The sequence below is a fragment of the Salmo salar genome, unplaced genomic scaffold, assembly GCF_905237065.1.
Source record: "Salmo salar unplaced genomic scaffold, Ssal_v3.1, whole genome shotgun sequence".
NCBI classification, from domain to species: domain Eukaryota; kingdom Metazoa; phylum Chordata; class Actinopteri; order Salmoniformes; family Salmonidae; genus Salmo; species Salmo salar.
The window spans coordinates 56888-78409 of record NW_025548145.1 but is presented as its reverse complement, the minus strand read 5'-3'; the positions used below and the strand labels follow the sequence as shown (position 1 = coordinate 78409).

Sequence of the window (21522 nt, the reverse complement as noted above, 5' to 3'; positions counted from 1 at the left end):
TTAAGGATATCCCCTCTACACCAGGGTAATCTGGTGTTTTATTAAGGATATCCCCTCTACACCAGGGTAATCTAGTGTTTTATTAAGGATATCCCCTCTACACCAGGGTAATCTGGGGTTTTATTAAGGATATCCCCTCTACACCAGGGTAATCTGGTGTTTTATTAAGGATATCTCCTCTACACCAGGGTAATCTGGTGTTTTATTAAGGATATCCCCTCTACACCAGGGTAATCTGGTGTTTTATTAAGGATATCCCCTCTACACCAGGGTAATCTAGTGTTTTATTAAGGATATCCCCTCTACACCAGGGTAATCTGGGGTTTTATTAAGGATATCCCCTCTACACCAGGGTAATCTGGTGTTTTATTAAGGATATCCCCTCTACACCCGGGTAATCTGGTGTTTTATTAAGGATATCCCCTCTACACCAGGGTAATCTGGTGTTTTATTAAGGATATCTCCTCTACACCAGGGTAATCTGGTGTTTTATTAAGGATATCCCCTCTACACCAGGGTAATCTGGTGTTTTATTAAGGATATCCCCTCTACACCAGGGTAATCTGGTGTTTTATTAAGGATATCCCCTCTACACCAGGGTAATCTGGTGTTTTATTAAGGATATCCCCTCTACACCAGGGTAATCTGGTGTTTTATTAAGGATATCCCCTCTACACCAGGGTAATCTGGTGTTTTATTAAGGATATCTCCTCTACACCAGGGTAATCTGGTGTTTTATTAAGGATATCTCCTCTACACCAGGGTAATCTGGTGTTTTATTAAGGATATCCCCTCTACACCAGGGTAATCTAGTGTTTTATTAAGGATATCCCCTCTACACCAGGGTAATCTGGTGTTTTATTAAGGATATCTCCTCTACACCAGGGTAATCTGGTGTTTTATTAAGGATATCCCCTCTACACCAGGGTAATCTGGTGTTTTATTAAGGATATCCCCTCTACACCAGGGTAATCTGGTGTTTTATTAAGGATATCCCCTCTACACCAGGGTAATCTAGTGTTTTATTAAGGATATCCCCTCTACACCAGGGTAATCTGGTGTTTTATTAACGATATCTCCTCTACACCAGGGTAATCTGGTGTTTTATTAAGGATATCCCCTCTACACCAGGGTAATCTGGTGTTTTATTAAGGATATCCCCTCTACACCACGGTAATCTGGTGTTTTATTAAGGATATCCCCTCTACACCAGGGTAATCTGGTGTTTTATTAAGGATATCCCCTCTACACCACGGTAATCTGGTGTTTTATTAAGGATATCCCCTCTACACCAGGGTAATCTGGTGTTTTATTAAGGATATCCCCTCTACACCAGGGTAATCTGGTGTTTTATTAAGGATATCTCCTCTACACCAGGGTAATCTGGTGTTTTATTAAGGATATCCCCTCTACACCAGGGTAATCTGGTGTTTTATTAAGGATTATCCCCTCTACACCAGGGTAATCTGGTATTTTATTAAGGATTATCCCCTCTACACCAGGGTAATCTGGGGTTTTATTAAGGATATCCCCTCTACACCAGGGTAATCTGGTGTTTTATTAAGGATATCCCCTCTACACCAGGGTAATCTAGTGTTTTATTAAGGATATCCCCTCTACACCAGGGTAATCTGGGGTTTTATTAAGGATATCCCCTCTACACCAGGGTAATCTGGTGTTTTATTAAGGATATCTCCTCTACACCAGGGTAATCTGGGGTTTTATTAAGGATATCCCCTCTACACCAGGGTAATCTGGTGTTTTATTAACGATATCTCCTCTACACCAGGGTAATCTGGTGTTTTATTAAGGATATCCCCTCTACACCAGGGTAATCTGGTGTTTTATTAAGGATATCCCCTCTACACCACGGTAATCTGGTGTTTTATTAAGGATATCCCCTCTACACCAGGGTAATCTGGTGTTTTATTAAGGATATCCCCTCTACACCAGGGTAATCTGGTGTTTTATTAAGGATATCCCCTCTACACCAGGGTAATCTGGTGTTTTATTAAGGATATCCCCTCTACACCAGGGTAATCTGGTGTTTTATTAAGGATATCCCCTCTACACCAGGGTAATCTGGGGTTTTATTAAGGATATCCCCTCTACACCAGGGTAATCTGGTGTTTTATTAAGGATATCCCCTCTACACCAGGGTAATCTGGTGTTTTATTAAGGATATCCCCTCTACACCAGGGTAATCTGGGGTTTTATTAAGGATATCCCCTCTACACCAGGGTAATCTGGTGTTTTATTAAGGATATCCCCTCTACACCAGGGTAATCTGGTGTTTTATTAAGGATATCCCCTCTACACCAGGGTAATCTAGTGTTTTTATTTATACCATATGTTTTAGCGGTTAGGTGTTTCTGTTTTTGCTCTTCAAGGTAGCTAGCTAAGTTTGTAGCTAGGCTATCTAACCAGCTAACACGCCAAGCATTCCCCAACAGGTCTGTCAGTTGACTTTCACCCTCACGGATTCAGAACTTCAGCTGCCTCCATTTACGGGCCGATTATTGTCCTTAATGATTACAAGCATACCCATAACATGATGCAGCCACCACTATGCTTGAACATATGGAGAGTGGTACTCAGTAGTGTGTTGTATTGGATTTGTCCCAAACTTAATGCTTTGTATTCAGGATTTAAAAAATTATTGCTTTGCCAAATTTTTGGGAAAAAACACAATTCTACTTTGATATTATGAGGTATTGTGTGTAGGGCAGTGACAAAACATCTAATTTTAATCCATTTTAAATTCAGGCGGTAACACAACAAAGGTGGAATCAGTTAAGGGGTGTGAATATTTTATAAAAGCACTGTGTTTTTGGACATAAAATCACCAGGAAATGAGCTCAGTGATTTTATTTGAGGAAATCTGTTCCCGCGCATAAATAGAGATTCGTAATCTTATCCCAATGTAATCAAGGTTGGCCTTCCCTGTGGCTCAGTTGGTAGAGGATGGTGTTTGCAACGCCAGGGTTGTGTGTTCGATTCCCACGGGGTGCCAGTACAATTATTATTTTTTTAAATGTATGAAATGTATGCATTCACTACTGTAAGTCGCTCTGGATAAGAGCGTCTGCTAAATGACTAAAATGTAAATGTAAAAATGAAATGATTTTGTTTTTCTCAAATACTATATCTGTTTGGGATTGTTGCGGTCAATTTGCAGTTTCCAAATGATTTATTACCGTGTTCAAGCCTCCCGACCTTCCGCTCAAGGAAAAAATGTAATTGGGGACCCCTGATCTACAGAGTGTGAGGCACCATACAGTGAGGAGTTGGAGGCAGAGCTGGAGACTGGTGTACACTCACTACCACCTAGTGGTCAGAAGTGGTCATTACAACTATACAATTGGTTCCCCAGCTGCTTTGGGCAGAAAACATCCTAGGCACAGATACACTACATGACCAAAGCTGTTGTTGACATCTGCTGGTCAAACATCTCATTACAAAATCATGGGCATTAATATGGAGTTGGTTCCTCCCTTTGCTGCTATAACAGCCTCCTCTTTTCTGGGAAGACTTTCCACTAGATGTTGGAACATTGCTGCAGGGGACTTGCTTCCATTCAGCCACAAGAGCATTAGTGAGGTCGGGAAGACTGATGTTGGGGCGATTAGGCCTGGCTCGCAGTCGGCGTTCCAATTCATCCCAAAGGTGTTCGATGGGGTTCAGGTCAGGGCTCAGTGCAGGCCAGTCAAGTTCTTCCACACCGATCTCGACAAACCGTTCCTGTGTGAACCTCGCTTTGTGCACGGGGCATTGTCATGCTGAAACAGGAAAGGACCTTCCCCAAACTGATGCCACAAAGTTGGAAGCACAGAATCATCTAGAATGTCATTGTATGCTGTAGGTTCAAGATTTCCCTTCGCTGGAACTAAGGTGCCCGAACAATGAAAAACAGCCCAGGACCGTTATTACTCCTCCACCAAACTTTACAGTTGGCACTATGCATTCAGGAAAATAGCGTTCTCCTGGCATCCGCCAAACCCAGATTATTCCTTCAGACTGCCAGAGGGTGAAGCGTGATTCATCACTCCAAACAACACGTTTCCACTGCTCCAGAGTCCAATGGCGTTGAGTTTTACACCACTCCAGCCGACGCTTGGCATTGCGCATGGTGATCTTAGGCTAATGTGTGGTTGCTCGGCCACGGAAACCCATTTTATGAAGCTCCCGACAAACAGTTATTGTGCTGACGTTGCTTCCAGAGGCAGTTTGGAACTCTGTAGTGAGTGTTGCAACTGAGGACAGACTATTTTTTACACACTACACACGCTTCATCACTCAGTGGTCCCGTTCTGTGAGCTTATGTGGCCTACCACTTCACGGCTGAGCCGTTGTTGCTCCTAGATATTTCCACTTCACAATATCAACACTTACAGTTAACCGGTGCAGCTCTAACAGGGCAGAAATGTGACTTGTTTGAAAGGTGGCATCCTATGACGGTGCCACGTTGAAAGTCACTGAGCTCTTCAGTACGGGGCCATTCTACTGCCAATGTTTGTCTATGGAGATTGCATGGCTGTGTGCTCGAGTTTATACATCTGTCAGCAACGTGTGTGGCTGAAATAGCCGAATCCACTCATTTGAAGGGGTGTCCACATACTTTTGTATATATAATGTAGCTAGTATCGTCAGATTACATCAACCTAAATCCAGGTGAAAATAGAAAACTGACAGTGTCTAGCGAAAACTTCATCCTAGTTGTCACATTCTGGCTGTAAAGGCAGGTAGTCTCCTTGTGTCACGGCATTAAGAGTTTGTCTCTTGTGTAACATATTATATCCTCTCTCTCCCGTTTTCCCCCCTCTCTCTCCCCCTTTTCCCCCTCTCCCTCCCCTTTTTCCGCCTCTCTCCCGTTTTCCCCCCTCTCTCTCCCCCTCTCTCTCCCCCTTTTCCCCCTCTCTCTCCCCTTTTCCGCCTCTCTCCCCGTTTTCCCCCTCTCTCTCCCCCTCTCTCTCCCCCTTTTCCCCCTCTCTCTCCCCGTTTTCCGCCCTCTCTCTCCCTCCCTTTTCCCAGGCTGTGAACGTGGCCGGCGTGGGTCTGTTCAGTGAGGCGGTCCTCTGTCAAACTCCTCCTTCTGTACCTGCGGCTGTCAGCAGTGTCCATGCCCTCAAAGAGGCGGAGCTACGGGGATACCACACCTCCACTTCCACAGACCAGGAGGAAGAGGAGGAAGAGGAGGAGGAGGAGGTGGATGGACCCCCCACGCCTCCTCTCTACTCCCCCTCCACTTGTCTAGGTCTGTTTGGTTTGACATTTTGTTGGTCTTGTTGAATGTTGTAAAGCCTTATTGCGACCATACAAATATATATATATATATATATATATATATATATATATATATATATATATATATATATATATATATATGCCTTGACAGCTTTGCACACTCTTGGCATTCTCTCAACCAGCTTCATGAGGTAGTCACCTGGAATGCATTTCAATTAACAGGTGTTCCCTGTTAACAGTTAATTTGTGGAATTTCTTTCCTTCTTAATTCATTTGAGCCAATCAGTTGTGTTGTGACCAGGTAGGGAGGGTATACTGAAGATAACCCTATTTGGTAAAGGACCAAGTCTATATAATGTCAAGAACAGCTCAAATAAGCAAAGAGAAACGACAGTCCATCATCACTTTAAGACATGAAGTTCAGTCAATACGGATTTTTTCTTCACGTGCAGTCGCAAAAACCATCAAGTGCTATGATGGAACTGGGTCTCATGAGGACCACCACAGGAAAGGAAGACCCAGAGTTACCTCTGCTGCAGAGGATAAGTTCATTAGAGTTTCCAGCCTCAGAAATTGCAGCCCAAATAAATGCTTCACAGAGTTCAAGTAACAGACACATCTCAACATCAACTGTTCAGAGGAGACTGTGTGAATCAGGCCTTCATGGTTGAATTGCTGCAAAGAAAACACTACTAAAGGACACCAATAAGAAGAAGACACTTGCTTGGGCCAAGAAACACGAGCAATGGACATTTGACCGGTGGAAATCTGTCCTTTGGTCTGATGAGTCCAAATGTGAGATTTTTGTTTCCAACCGCCGTGTCTTTGTGAGACGCAGAGTAGGTGAAAGGATGATCTCCGCATGGGTGGTTTCCACCGTGAAGCATGGAGGAGGAGGTGTGATGGTGCTTTGCTGGTGACCCTGTCTGTGATATATTTAGAATTCAAGGAACACTTAACCAGCATGGCTACCACAGCATTCTGCAACGATACGCCATCTCATCTGGTTTGTTATTCAAATCAAATCAAAACTTTATTTATCACATGTGCCGAATACAACAAGTGTAGACTTTACCGTGAAATGCTTACTTACAAGCCCTTAATAACTCTTCTTGAACTGTAGTGTTGGTTAAGAAAATATTTACCAAATAGACTAAAATAAAAAGTTATAATAATAAAAAGTTATAATAATAAAAAGTTATAATAATAAAAAGTAAACGAGGCTAAATACAGGGAGCACCGTTACCGAGTCAGTGTGCTGGGGGTACAGGTTAGTAGAGGTAATTTATACATGTAGGTGGGAGTGAAGTGATATTAAACAGCGAGTAGCAGCAGTGTACAAAAGGGGGGGGGGTCATTGTAAATTGCCCGGTGGTGAATTTATTAATTGTTCAGTAGTCTAATTAATGGCTTGGGAGTAGAAGCTGTTAAGGAGCCTTTTGGACCTAGACTTGGTGCTCCGGTACGGCTTAGTCCCACTATCATTTGTTTTTCAACGGGACAATGACTACAAAACACACCTCCAGGCTGTGTAAGGGCTATTTGACCAAGAAGGAGAGTGATGGAGTGCTGCATCAGATGACCTGACCTCCACAATTACCCAACCTCAATCCATATGAGATGGTTTGGGATGAGTTGGACCGCAGAGTGAAGGAAAAGCAGCCAACAATTGCTCAGCATATGTGGGAACTGCTTCAAGACTGTTGGAAAATCATTCCTCATGAAGCTGGTTGAAAGAATGCCAAGAGTGTGCAAAGCTGTCATCAAGGCAAAGGGTGGCTATTTGAAGAAACTGAAATATAAAATATATAGATTTTTGGTTACTACATGATTCCATATGTGTTATTTTATAGTTTTGATGTCTTTACTATTATTCTACAATGTAGAAAATAGTAAAAATAAAGACAAACCCTTGAATGAGTAGGTGTGGCCAAACTTTTGACTGGTACTGTATGTATGTGTGTATATATATATATCCCAATGCCCCAGGGCAGTGATTGGGGACATTGCCCTGTGTGTAGGGTGCGTTCATTCGGATGGGACGTTAAACGGGGTGTCCTGAGACTCTGGTCACTAAAGATCCCATGTCACTTATCGTAAGAGTAGGGGTGTTAACCCCTGGTGTTCTGGATAAATTCCCAATCTGGCCCTCAAACCATCACGGTTCTCCTAATCATCCCCAGTTTACAATTGCCTCATTCATCCCCCTCCTCTCCCCTGTAACTATTCCCCAGGTCGTTGCTGTAAATGAGAACGTGTTCTCAGTCAACTTACCTGGTAAAAATAATAAAATAGGTTCATGAAATCAATAATTAACCAGGTTAAATAAGGGTTTAATAAAAATGAATCCATGTGGTTTCGAGAGTAATTGCCCCTCATGGAAACAGTGGTTTTAATTGAATTTAAATTGGATTGAAAAGCACTATATAATATTATTGTTGTTGTTATTGTAGCTGTTGGTTGGGAGCCGCCGTGTGACCACGGGGCGGAGATCTCCTCCTACCTCATAGACCTGGGAGAGAGACAGTCCATCTCTGTAGGACCAGTCACCAAGTATATCATTCAGCATCTGCAACCGGACACCAGCTACAGGTACACACACACACACTACACCAGGTACACACTACACACACACACACACACACACACACACACACACACACACTACACACACACACACACACACACACACACTACACACACACACACACACACACACTACACCAGACACACACACACACACACACACTACACCAGACACACACACACACTACACCAGGTACACACACACACACACACACACACACACACACTACACCAGGTACACACACACACACACTACACCAGGTACACACACACACACACACACACACACACTACACACACACACACACACACTACACACACACACACTACACTACACACACACACACTACACACACACACACACACACACACACTACACCAGACACACACACACTACACCAGACACACACACACACTACACCAGACACACACACACACTACACCAGACACACACACACACACACACACACACACACACACACACTACACCAGGTACACGCCTCTAAACCATCTCTCTGTCTCTCCTGCCTCCCTACATGTTTCTCCTCTCCTTCCGTTTCTTCCTGCCTCCCTACATGTTTCTCCTCTACCTTCCGTTTCTTCCTGCCTCCCTACATGTTTCTCCTCTCCTTCCGTTTCTTCCTGCCTCCCTACATGTTTCTCCTCTACCTTCCGTTTCTTCCTGCCTCCCTACATGTTTCTCCTCTACCTTCCGTTTCTTCCTGCCTCCCTACATGTTTCTCCTCTCCTTCCGTTTCTTCCTGCCTCCCTACTTGTTAGGATTCGCATCCAGGCTCTGAACAGCCTGGGATCAGGTCCGTTTAGCCACACCTTTAAGTTGAAGACCAAGCCTCTCCCTCCACAGCCCCCGCGGCTAGAGTGTACTGCCTTCAGTCACCAGACCCTCAGGCTGAAGTGGGGTGACGGCCCGGCCAAGGCCACGCCCTCAGACGCCCTCCAGTACCAGCTGCAGATGGAGGACAAGAGAGGCAGGTTGGTAGCCTGGTTAAACCCCACAGTATCATTAGTACCAGCTGCAGGTTGGTAGCCTGGTTAAACCCCACAGTATCATTAGTACCAGCTGCAGGTTGGTAGCCTGGTTAAACCCCACAGTATCATTAGTACCAGCTGCAGGTTGGTAGCCTGGTTAAACCCCACAGTATCATTAGGACCAGCTGCAGGTTGGTAGCCTGGTTAAACCCCACAGTATCATTAGTACCAGCTGCAGGTTGGTAGCCTGGTTAAACCCTACAGTATCATTAGTACCAGCTGCAGGTTGGTAGCCTGGTTAAACCCCACAGTATCATTAGTACCAGCTGCAGGTTGGTAGCCTGGTTAAACCCTACAGTATCATTAGTACCAGCTGCAGGTTGGTAGCCTGGTTAAACCCTACAGTATCATTAGTACCAGCTGCAGGTTGGTAGCCTGGTTAAACCCTACAGTATCATTAGTACCAGCTGCAGGTTGGTAGCCTGGTTAAACCCTACAGTATCATTAGTACCAGCTGCAGGTTGGTAGCCTGGTTAAACCCCACAGTATCATTAGTACCAGCTGCAGGTTGGTAGCCTGGTTAAACCCCACAGTATCATTAGGACCAGCTGCAGGTTGGTAGCCTGGTTAAACCCCACAGTATCATTAGTACCAGCTGCAGGTTGGTAGCCTGGTTAAACCCTACAGTATCATTAGTACCAGCTGCAGGTTGGTAGCCTGGTTAAACCCTACAGTATCATTAGTACCAGCTGCAGGTTGGTAGCCTGGTTAAACCCTACAGTATCATTAGGATCAGCTGCAGGTTGGTAGCCTGGTTAAACCCTACAGTATCATTAGTACCAGCTGCAGGTTGGTAGCCTGGTTAAACCCTACAGTATCATTAGGACCAGCTGCAGGTTGGTAGCCTGGTTAAACCACACAGTATCATTAGTACCAGCTGCAGGTTGGTAGCCTGGTTAAACCCCACAGTATCATTAGTACCAGCTGCAGGTTGGTAGCCTGGTTAAACCCTACAGTATCATTAGGATCAGCTGCAGGTTGGTAGCCTGGTTAAACCCTACAGTATCATTAGTACCAGCTGCAGGTTGGTAGCCTGGTTAAACCCTACAGTATCATTAGGATCAGCTGCAGGTTGGTAGCCTGGTTAAACCCTACAGTATCATTAGTACCAGCTGCAGGTTGGTAGCCTGGTTAAACCCTACAGTATCATTAGGACCAGCTGCAGGTTGGTAGCCTGGTTAAACCACACAGTATCATTAGTACCAGCTGCAGGTTGGTAGCCTGGTTAAACCCCACAGTATCATTAGTACCAGCTGCAGGTTGGTAGCCTGGTTAAACCCTACAGTATCATTAGTACCAGCTGCAGGTTGGTAGCCTGGTTAAACCCTACAGTATCATTAGCCTGGAATCTCTGGATGGAAATATATGGTATATATGTACTATCATTATAAAACAGGTTGTATGGATGCTGATTGGCTGATAGCAGGGAGTTATTCACCACAATCCCCGGGTAATACCTGTTCCGTTTGAATTATCCGCTGTCCCACAGCCCAGCCAGGCAATTTATGAACGTAATCCCCCCCGCGCTTTAGTTGGCTAACTAGCAAAGGAGAAGTAGGTAGTCGCCGTAGCAACCTTGCTTGCTTATAACGTCCATGACAATCGAATAGACAACCAGCCCGTTTGGCGTGCAACTTCAAGAATCTCAAATCTAGCAACTTGCTTTTTGTGCCAGGACTAAAGGAAAAGGTGGGGATACCTAGTCAGGTGTCCAACTGAATGTATTCAACTGAAATGTGTCTTCCTCTCTGAATCAGAGGCCGGGATTTTCACAATGTCAGAACAATAGATCGACTGGCAAGACAGGTGTTTATATGGTGCCGCTTTTGAAACTGTAACCTTCAGTTTTAGCGAAGTGTTAGAAATGATTCCAACTGACTGTGTTGCCTTGTCCCACCACCTGTTTTATAGCTTTCTCCCTGTCGTCCCCTCTCTCCTCTCCAGGTTCGTCTCCTTGTACAGAGGGCCCTGCCACACTCACAAAGTCCAGCGGCTCAATGAGTCTACCTCGTACATGTTCCGCATCCAGGCCTTCAACGAGGCGGGCCAAGGCCCCTTCTCCACTGTTTACACCTTCACCACCCCCCGCTCGCCCCCTGCTCCTATTAAAGGTACATCTCACCCCTTCACCAGCCCATTCCTGTCCTGTCCTCTCCCATCCTCTCACCTCTGTAATGTATAGACCTTCACCAGCCCATTCCTGTCCTGTTGTCTCCCATCCTCTCACCTCTGTAATGTATAGACCTTCACCAGCCCATTCCTGTCCTGTTCTCTCCCATCCTCTCACCTCTGTAATGTATAGACCTTCACCAGCCCATTCCTGTCCTGTTCTCTCCCATCCTCTCACCTCTGTAATGTATAGACCTTCACCAGCCCATTCCTGTCCTGTTGTCTCCCATCCTCTCACCTCTGTAATGTATAGACCTTCACCAGCCCATTCCTGTCCTGTTGTCTCCCATCCTCTCACCTCTGTAATGTATAGACCTTCACCAGCCCATTCCTGTCCTGTTCTCTCCCATCCTCTCACCTCTGTAATGTATAGACCTTCACCAGCCCATTCCTGTCCTGTTCTCTCCCATCCTCTCACCTCTGTAATGTATAGACCTTCACCAGCCCATTCCTGTCCTGTTCTCTCCCATCCTCTCACCTCTGTAATGTATAGACCTTCACCAGCCCATTCCTGTCCTGTTGTCTCCCATCCTCTCACCTCTGTAATGTATAGACCTTCACCAGCCCATTCCTGTCCTGTTGTCTCCCATCCTCTCACCTCTGTAATGTATAGACCTTCACCAGCCCATTCCTGTCCTGTCCTCTCCCATCCTCTCACCTCTGTAATGTATAGACCTTCACCAGCCCATTCCTGTCCTGTTCTCTCCCATCCTCTCACCTCTGTAATGTATAGACCTTCACCAGCCCATTCCTGTCCTGTTGTCTCCCATCCACTGTCCTCACCTTTCAGCCTCACTGTCCTCACCTTTCAGACTCACTGTCCTCACCTTTCAGTCTCACTGTCCTCACCTTTCAGACTCACTGTCCTCACCTTTCAGACTCACTGTCCTCACCTTTCAGCCTCACTGTCCTCACCTTTCAGACTCACTGTCCTCACCTTTCAGTCTCACTGTCCTCACCTTTCAGACTCACTGTCCTCACCTTTCAGACTCACTGTCCTCACCTTTCAGACTCACTGTCCTCACCTTTCAGCCTCACTGTCCTCACCTTTCAGACTCACTGTCCTCACCTTTCAGTCTCACTGTCCTCACCTTTCAGACTCACTGTCCTCACCTTTCAGCCTCACTGTCCTCACCTTTCAGCCTCACTGTCCTCACCTTTCAGCCTCACTGTCCTCGCCTTTCAGCCTCACTGTCCTCGCCTTTCAGCCTCACTGTCCTCGCCTTTCAGTCTCACTGTCCTCGCCTTTCAGACTCACTGTCCTCGCCTTTCAGTCTCACTGTCCTCACCTTTCAGTCTCACTGTCCTCACCTTTCAGACTCACTGTCCTCACCTTTCAGACTCACTGTCCTCACCTTTCAGCCTCACTGTCCTCACCTTTCAGACTCACTGTCCTCACCTTTCAGTCTCACTGTCCTCACCTTTCAGACTCACTGTCCTCACCTTTCAGCCTCACTGTCCTCACCTTTCAGCCTCACTGTCCTCGCCTTTCAGCCTCACTGTCCTCGCCTTTCAGCCTCACTGTCCTCGCCTTTCAGCCTCACTGTCCTCGCCTTTCAGACTCACTGTCCTCGCCTTTCAGACTCACTGACCTCACCTTTCAGACTCACTGTCCTCACCTTTCAGACTCACTGTCCTCACCTTTCAGACTCACTGTCCTCACCTTTCAGACTCACTGTCCTCACCTTTCAGACTCACTGTCCTCACCTTTCAGACTCACTGTCCTCGCCTTTCAGCCTCACTGTCCTCGCCTTTCAGACTCACTGACCTCGCCTTTCAGACTCACTGTCCTCACCTTTCAGACTCACTGTCCTCGCCTTTCAGACTCACTGTCCTCACCTTTCAGACTCACTGTCCTCACCTTTCAGACTCACTGTCCTCACCTTTCAGACTCACTGTCCTCACCTTTCAGACTCACTGTCCTCGCCTTTCAGCCTCACTGTCCTCGCCTTTCAGCCTCACTGTCCTCGCCTTTCAGCCTCACTGTCCTCGCCTTTCAGCCTCACTGTCCTCGCCTTTCAGTCTCACTGTCCTCACCTTTCAGCTTCACTGTCCTCGCCTTTCAGCCTCACTGTCCTCGCCTTTCATTCTTAATCTTTGGCCGTGTTGTACTCTCTCTCTGTAGCGCCCCGAGTGGAGCGTGTGGAGGACATGTCTTCAGTCTGTGAGGTGAGCTGGGAGCCCCTGCTGCCCATGAAGGGAGACCCCATCATCTACACGGTGCAAAGCATGATGGGTAACTCTGAGTACAAACAGGTAAGAAGATGTGATTTGTGTAGCACTGGATGGGGGGGGGGGGGAACTCACCACAGCTAATTGTCGATGTGTAACACCCCACTGAAGTCATACCACGTTAGCTTGTCCATGAATTCACGTCACTGTCTTAAGTCATCGCTGTACAACACTGGTCACCATCAGCTGGTCGATGTCCAAGGCATTCCTGAAGGTAGAACTACTCCGTCCTTCCCAGCAGCCCCAGAGACCTGTAGAAGGTTAACGAGCTAACGTTGCCCATGAATGGAAGTTAGGCTAGCGAGCAAGTATTTTAGCTAGGTAGCCTTAAAAGCGTGTTCTGTACGACAGAGTGAGGGACTGTTTCATCAACATGAAAGAGAGGAGGAGGAGGGCGTTGGTATTTCTCTACAAGTAGGGTGAGTCAACATGTTCTTCTACTTACGCACAAAAGCAGGCACACACACACACACACACACACACACACACACACACACACACACACACACACACACACACACACACACAAGAAATCAGAACCATGGACAGACTTGAATGGGTACAACCAGCACTGCAGCTGTAATGAATGGGTACAACCAGCACTGCAGCTGTAATGAATGGGTACAACCAGCACTGCAGCTGTAATGAATGGGTACAACCAGCACTGCAGCTGTAATGAATGGGTACAACCAGCACTGCAGCTGTAATGAATGGGTACAACCAGCACTGCAGCTGTAATGAATGGGTACAACCATCACTGCAGCTGTAATGAATGGGTACAACCAGCACTGCAGCTGTAATGAATGGGTACAACCAGCACTGCAGCTGTAATGAATGGGTACAACCAGCACTGCAGCTGTAATGAATGGGTACAACCAGCACTGCAGCTGTAATGAATGGGTACAACCAGCACTGCAGCTGTAATGAATGGGTACAACCAGCACTGCAGCTGTAATGAATGGGTACAACCAGCACTGCAGCTGTAATGAATGACTACAACCAGCACTGCAGCTGTAATGAATGACTACAACCAGCACTGCAGCTGTAATGAATGGGTACAACCATCACTGCAGCTGTAATGGATGGGTACAACCAGCACTGCAGCTGTAATGAATGGGTACAACCAGCACTGCAGCTGTAATGAATGGGTACAACCAGCACTGCAGCTGTAATGAATGGGTACAACCAGCACTGCAGCTGTAATGAATGGGTACAACCAGCACTGCAGCTGTAATGAATGGGTACAACCAGCACTGCAGCTGTAATGAATGGGTACAACCAGCACTGCAGCTGTAATGAATGGGTACAACCAGCACTGCAGCTGTAATGAATGGGTACAACCAGCACTGCAGCTGTAATGAATGACTACAACCAGCACTGCAGCTGTAATGAATGACTACAACCAGCACTGCAGCTGTAATGAATGGGTACAACCATCACTGCAGCTGTAATGAATGGGTACAACCAGCACTGCAGCTGTAATGAATGGGTACAACCAGCACTGCAGCTGTAATGGATGGGTACAACCAGCACTGCAGCTGTAATGAATGGGTACAACCAGCACTGCAGCTGTAATGAATGGGTACAACCAGCACTGCAGCTGTAATGAATGGGTACAACCAGCACTGCAGCTGTAATGAATGGGTACAACCAGCACTGCAGCTGTAATGAATGGGTACAACCAGCACTGCAGCTGTAATGAATGGGTACAACCAGCACTGCAGCTGTAATGAATGGGTACAACCAGCACTGCAGCTGTAATGAATGGGTACAACCAGCACTGCAGCTGTAATGAATGACTACAACCAGCACTGCAGCTGTAATGAATGGGTACAACCAGCACTGCAGCTGTAATGAATGGGTACAACCAGCACTGCAGCTGTAATGAATGGGTACAACCAGCACTGCAGCTGTAATGAATGGGTACAACCAGCACTGCAGCTGTAATGAATGGGTACAACCAGCACTGCAGCTGTAATGAATGGGTACAACCAGCACTGCAGCTGTAATGAATGGGTACAACCAGCACTGCAGCTGTAATGAATGGGTACAACCAGCACTGCAGCTGTAATGAATCAGTAACTGTTTATATAGACCAGCACTGCAGCTGTAAATAATGAATAACTGTTTCCATAAGCTTGAGTTGTTATTATTAGTAGCTTGTGTCTGATTTTAAATCGTTATTTCACTTTCTCTGGTCAAAGGAGTAACAACATGAATTGGTACATGAGGCAGAAATAATGCAGTGGGACTTAAGTTTCACCATCAGCTGGAAGACTGAGTCAGGTGAGAGAGAGTGGAGGGACAGCGAGTCAGGTGAGAGAGAGTGGAGGGACAGCGAGTCAGGTGAGAGAGCGGAGGGACAGCGAGTCAGGTGAGAGAGCGGAGGGACAGCGAGTCAGGTGAGAGAGCGGAGGGACAGTGAGTCAGGTGAGAGAGAGTGGAGGGACAGCGAGTCAGGTGAGAGAGAGTGGAGGGACAGTGAGTCAGGTGAGAGAGTGGAGGGACAGCGAGTCAGGTGAGAGAGAGTGGAGGGACAGCGAGTCAGGTGAGAGAGAGTGGAGGGACAGTGAGTCAGGTGAGAGAGAGTGGAGGGACAGCGAGTCAGGTGAGAGAGTGGAGGGACAGCGAGTCAGGTGAGAGAGAGTGGAGGGACAGTGAGTCAGGTGAGAGAGAGTGGAGGGACAGCGAGTCAGGTGAGAGAGAGTGGAGGGACAGTGAGTCAGGTGAGAGAGTGGAGGGACAGTGAGTCAGGTGAGAGAGCGGAGGGACAGTGAGTCAGGTGAGAGAGCGGAGGGACAGCGAGTCAGGTGAGAGAGAGTGGAGGGACAGCGAGTCAGGTGAGAGAGCGGAGGGACAGTGAGTCAGGTGAGAGAGCGGAGGGACAGCGAGTCAGGTGAGAGAGCGGAGGGACAGCGAGTCAGGTGAGAGAGCGGAGGGACAGTGAGTCAGGTGAGAGAGAGTGGAGGGACAGCGAGTCAGGTGAGAGAGAGTGGAGGGACAGTGAGTCAGGTGAGAGAGTGGAGGGACAGCGAGTCAGGTGAGAGAGAGTGGAGGGACAGCGAGTCAGGTGAGAGAGAGTGGAGGGACAGTGAGTCAGGTGAGAGAGAGTGGAGGGACAGCGAGTCAGGTGAGAGAGTGGAGGGACAGCGAGTCAGGTGAGAGAGAGTGGAGGGACAGTGAGTCAGGTGAGAGAGAGTGGAGGGACAGCGAGTCAGGTGAGAGAGAGTGGAGGGACAGTGAGTCAGGTGAGAGAGTGGAGGGACAGTGAGTCAGGTGAGAGAGCGGAGGGACAGTGAGTCAGGTGAGAGAGCGGAGGGACAGCGAGTCAGGTGAGAGAGAGTGGAGGGACAGCGAGTCAGGTGAGAGAGCGGAGGGACAGTGAGTCAGGTGAGAGAGCGGAGGGACAGCGAGTCAGGTGAGAGAGAGTGGAGGGACAGTGAGTCAGGTGAGAGAGCGGAGGGACAGTGAGTCAGGTGAGAGAGAGTGGAGGGACAGTGAGTCAGGTGAGAGAGAGTGGAGGGACAGCGAGTCAGGTGAGAGAGTGGAGGGACAGCGAGTCGGGTGAGAGAGAGCGGAGGGACAGCGAGTCGGGTGAGAGAGAGCGGAGGGACAGCGAGTCGGGTGAGAGAGAGCGGAGGGACAGCGAGTCAGGTGAGAGAGAGCGGAGGGACAGCGAGTCAGGTGAGAGAGAGTGGAGGGACAGCGAGTCGGGTGAGAGAGAGCGGAGGGACAGCGAGTCGGGTGAGAGAGAGTGGAGGGACAGCGAGTCGGGTGAGAGAGAGCGGAGGGACAGCGAGTCGGGTGAGAGAGCGGAGGGACAGCGAGTCAGGTGAGAGAGCGGAGGGACAGCGAGTCAGGTGAGAGAGAGCGGAGGGACAGCGAGTCGGGTGAGAGAGAGCGGAGGGACAGCGAGTCGGGTGAGAGAGAGCGGAGGGACAGCGAGTCGGGTGAGAGAGAGCGGAGGGACAGCGAGTCGGGTGAGAGAGAGCGGAGGGACAGCGAGTCGGGTGAGAGAGAGCGGAGGGACAGCGAGTCGGGTGAGAGAGAGCGGAGGGACAGCGAGTCGGGTGAGAGAGAGCGGAGGGACAGCGAGTCGGGTGAGAGAGAGCGGAGGGACAGCGAGTCGGGTGAGAGAGAGCGGAGGGACAGCGAGTCGGGTGAGAGAGAGCGGAGGGACAGCGAGTCGGGTGAGAGAGAGCGGAGGGACAGCGAGTCGGGTGAGAGAGAGCGGAGGGACAGCGAGTCGGGTGAGAGAGAGCGGAGGGACAGCGAGTCGGGTGAGAGAGAGTGGAGGGACAGCGAGTCGGGTGAGAGAGAGCGGAGGGACAGCGAGTCGGGTGAGAGGCAGCCTCACCCCTGCTCCTTCACCTCAGACTGACATTAACATATTACCAGTGTGATTATATACCAAAACATTTACATCATTTCAAAATGATCTGAGAAGAACAACATTGACAGGGCAATTCAAGCGTAGCCAACATGCAGTGATAATGTACTGGTCCTATAGCCTTACTGTACAAACCTCACTGCTACAGAACTGCTACAGAACTATAGCCTTACTGTACAAACCTCACTGCTACAGAACTATAGCCTTACTGTAGCCTTACTGTACTGCTACAGAACTATAGCCTTACTGTACAAACCTCACTGCTACAGAACTGCTACAGAACTATAGCCTTACTGTAGCCTTACTGTACTGCTACAGAACTATAGCCTTACTGTACAAACCTCACTGCTACAGAACTGCTACAGAACTATAGCCTTACTGTACAAACCTCACTGCTACAGAACTGTGTTTAATAGCTTAACGTTGCACATTCTTACGGTTTTAAGTCATGTTTAAAAAAAAATCAGAGCGGTAGATATCGGCTTGCATCAGGAAGTGTTCTTGACTCAGCAAAAGGCTGGTGACCACTCTGCTGTACAACAACTACATTATGCAAATAGACGGATGTTTTCTGTTGTGCCCGTTAGCGCAGCTGTACGAGTTCTTCATCAGGCCGGATGGTGATTCCTCTGTCTAAATGCAGCGTTATGATGATGGACGTTGATCCCTGACGAGACCCAGGTGTCTAGCTTCCCTCTCCATCCCTCTCAGCAGTAACTCTTAGCAGGCTAACCTGCCGTTATGGTGGGCTCAGCAGTAACTCTTAGCAGGCTAACCAGGGGTTATGGTGGGCTCAGCAGTAACTCTTAGCAGGCTAACCTGCCGTTATGGTGGGCTTAGCAGTAACTCTTAGCAGGCTAACCTGCCGTTATGGTGGGCTCAGCAGTAACTCTTAGCAGGCTAACCTGCCGTTATGGTGGGCTTAGCAGTAACTCTTAGCAGGCTAACCAGGGGTTATGGTGGGCTTAGCAGTAACTCTTAGCAGGCTAACCAGGGGTTATGGTGGGCTCAGCAGTAACTCTTAGCAGGCTAACCTGGACTTATGGTGGGCTTAGCAGTAACTCTTAGCAGGCTAACCAGGGGTTATGGTGGGCTCAGCAGTAACTCTTAGCAGGCTAACCAGGGGTTATGGTGGGCTCAGCAGTAACTCTTAGCAGGCTAACCAGGGGTTATGGTGGGCTCAGCAGTAACTCTTAGCAGGCTAACCTGGGGTTATGGTGGGCTCAGCAGTAACTCTTAGCAGGCTAACCAGGGGTTATGGTGGGCTCAGCAGTAACTCTTAGCAGGCTAACCAGGGGTTATGGTGGGCTCAGCAGTAACTCTTAGCAGGCTAACCAGGGTTTATGGTGGGCTCAGCAGTAACTCTTAGCAGGCTAACATGCAGTAATTTGTATTTTATTTTATTAGGGTATCCATTAGCCAATGGCAACAGCTAGTCTTACTGGGGTCCAACATATAGCGAAAAAGACATTACAGACAAAATACGTTTTTTAACATACATTTAAAAACATGAGCATGTAGTGTTTTATGTGTGCATTCGAGGTCTTGGTTGGACCCGTTTCCCGAAATGGACCTGGGGCTTTCCCACCCGGACCCTATATGCATAAATATATTTTTTTTAATATAGAGACCCAATTCCGTCCAGACTCAGTCCGATCTGAGTGAGGGAAGCAGCAGAAAAGTATATATTTTTTTAATGTTACTTTATTAACCGGAGCTGATAAACCGCGAGAGGAGGGGGAGAGGCGAGGCTCTAGCAGGTGGGGAGGAGGAAGAGAGAGGGACCGCAACCGACCAAGCCGACTCAAGCTATAGTAGACTAATAGCTGCCATAGCTAGGTTATTTATCATCAATATGATGATAGTACCCGTCTTGACTGCATCAAACCAGGAGAAGTAAGTTAAGCTAGCTAACGTTAGCTAGCTAGGCTAATTGAGACTGTAGTGTGTCCTACAGTTACAAATAACAACAACAACTCCATTCAGGATATGAAGTAGCAAGCCTACCTGTTGTCTCTTAGTCATTGTAGCCTGTTCTTTAACTTTTTTAATTCCATCATTTTAATTCCATCTTCCAGCAGTGGTGTTGGAATCTGATTGGACCCTTCCAGACAAGTCAGTTTAAATTACACATACCCGAGACAATCATGTCAGATCCCGACCCAGACTCGTGGATCCGGACCCGCTCGGGTCCCGGATTGGGTCTCAGGTATTCGAGGACAGGTGAATCCGTGAAGGCCTCTAGTATGTGTCTATCAGCGACACATACACTACCTGTCCAAAGTTTTACAACACCTACTCATTCAAGGGTTTTTTTCTTTATTTTTACTATTTTCTACATTGTAGAATAATAGTTGAAGACATCAAACCTATGAAATAACACATATGGAATCATGTTGTAACCACAAAAAAAAAAGGTGTTAAACAAGATATATTTTATATTTGAGATTCTTCAAATAACCACCCTTTGCCTGGATGACAGCCATTGAATCTGTATGTTTTGACCATGACAGTTTACAATCTAAGGTAACACCAAGTTATTTAGTCTACTCAACAGCCCCACTATTCATTACCAGGTTTAGCTGAGGTCTAGACCTTGGGGAATGATATGTATCAAATACAATGCTCTTAGAGATGTTCAGGACTAGTTTATTACTTGCCACCCGGTCTAAAACTGACTTCCACTCGTTGTTTAGGGTTTCAGTGACTTCATTAGCTGTGGTTGCAGACACGTATAAGGTTGAATCATCAGCATACATGGACACACATGCTTTGTTAAATGCCATTGGTGGGTCAATGGTAAAAAATAGAAAAGGGTAGAGGGCCAAGAGAGCTGCCCTGCGGTACACCATTACAGAGAAGCTTCCATTAAAGAAAACCCTCTGAGTTCTATTAGATAGATGGCTCCGAATCCACAATATGGCAGAGGTTGAAGAGCCATAACAGTAATGGCTATGGTAATGTTGGGCTCAGAGGCTGCTGCTGGCTGACGCTAATCTGCCTGGATATGACAACCAAATTAAATAAGGAAGCTGTATGTGTCTGCCATTTTACACAGAGCTTTGTCCTTTCATCACTCCAATCACAGGCCTCCAAGCTACAGAGGCAGACCATGTCTTCTGTCTCCCTCCTACTTCCTTCCTGAAAATTAACCTCCCTTTCCTCTCTACCTCTCTCTTTCCTGTATCAATTCAAGTCAAAAGGCTTTATTGACACGGGAAACATATGTTAACATTGCCAAAGCAAGTGAAATAGATAATAAACAATACAAATGAACAGTAAACATTACACTCACAAAAGTTCCAAAGGAATAAAGACATTTCAAATGCCAGTGTTGTAACAGTGTTGTAACGATGGGCAAGTAGTTAAAGTACAAAAGGAAAAATACATAAATATGGGTTTTATTTACAATGGTGTTTGTTCTTCACTGGTTGTCCTTTTCTTTTCACTGTCTCCTCTGTCTCTCTCTCCCTCGCTGTCTCTCTCTCTCCCTCGCTGTCTCTCTCTCCCTCGCTGTCTCTCTCTCTCTCCCTCGCTGTCTCTCTCTCTCTCCTCGCTGTCTCTCTCTCTCCTCGCTGTCTCTCTCTCTCCCCTCGCTGTCTCTCTCTCCTCGCTGTCTCTCTCTCTCCCCTCGCTGTCTCTCTCTCTCCTCGCTGTCTCTCTCTCTCCCTCGCTGTCTCTCTCTCTCCCTCGCTGTCTCTCTCTCTCCCTCGCTGTCTCTCTCTCTCCTCGCTGTCTCTCTCTCTCCTCGCTGTCTCTCTCTCTTCTCCCTCGCTGTCTCTCTCTCTCTCAATATATTTTTACTGAATGAATTATATTTTTAATTATTTATGATATATATTCTCGTTATA

The 21522-nt window shown here is 47.3% G+C and overlaps 1 protein-coding gene across 1 annotated transcript in view; it reads left to right on the top strand.

The window, feature by feature from the left end:
* LOC106581560 (fibronectin type-III domain-containing protein 3A) overlaps positions 1–21522 on the top strand; it is a gene marked incomplete at its 5' end in the record, with an annotated part of 70019 nt that overhangs the window by 34653 nt on the left and 13844 nt on the right. The window contains 5 exons of the mRNA XM_045711964.1: positions 5032–5254; positions 7698–7836; positions 8611–8823; positions 10825–10991; positions 13175–13305. Coding sequence (XP_045567920.1) covers positions 5032–5254; positions 7698–7836; positions 8611–8823; positions 10825–10991; positions 13175–13305 — 873 coding nt within the window. The remainder of the gene's footprint in view (positions 1–5031; positions 5255–7697; positions 7837–8610; positions 8824–10824; positions 10992–13174; positions 13306–21522) is intronic.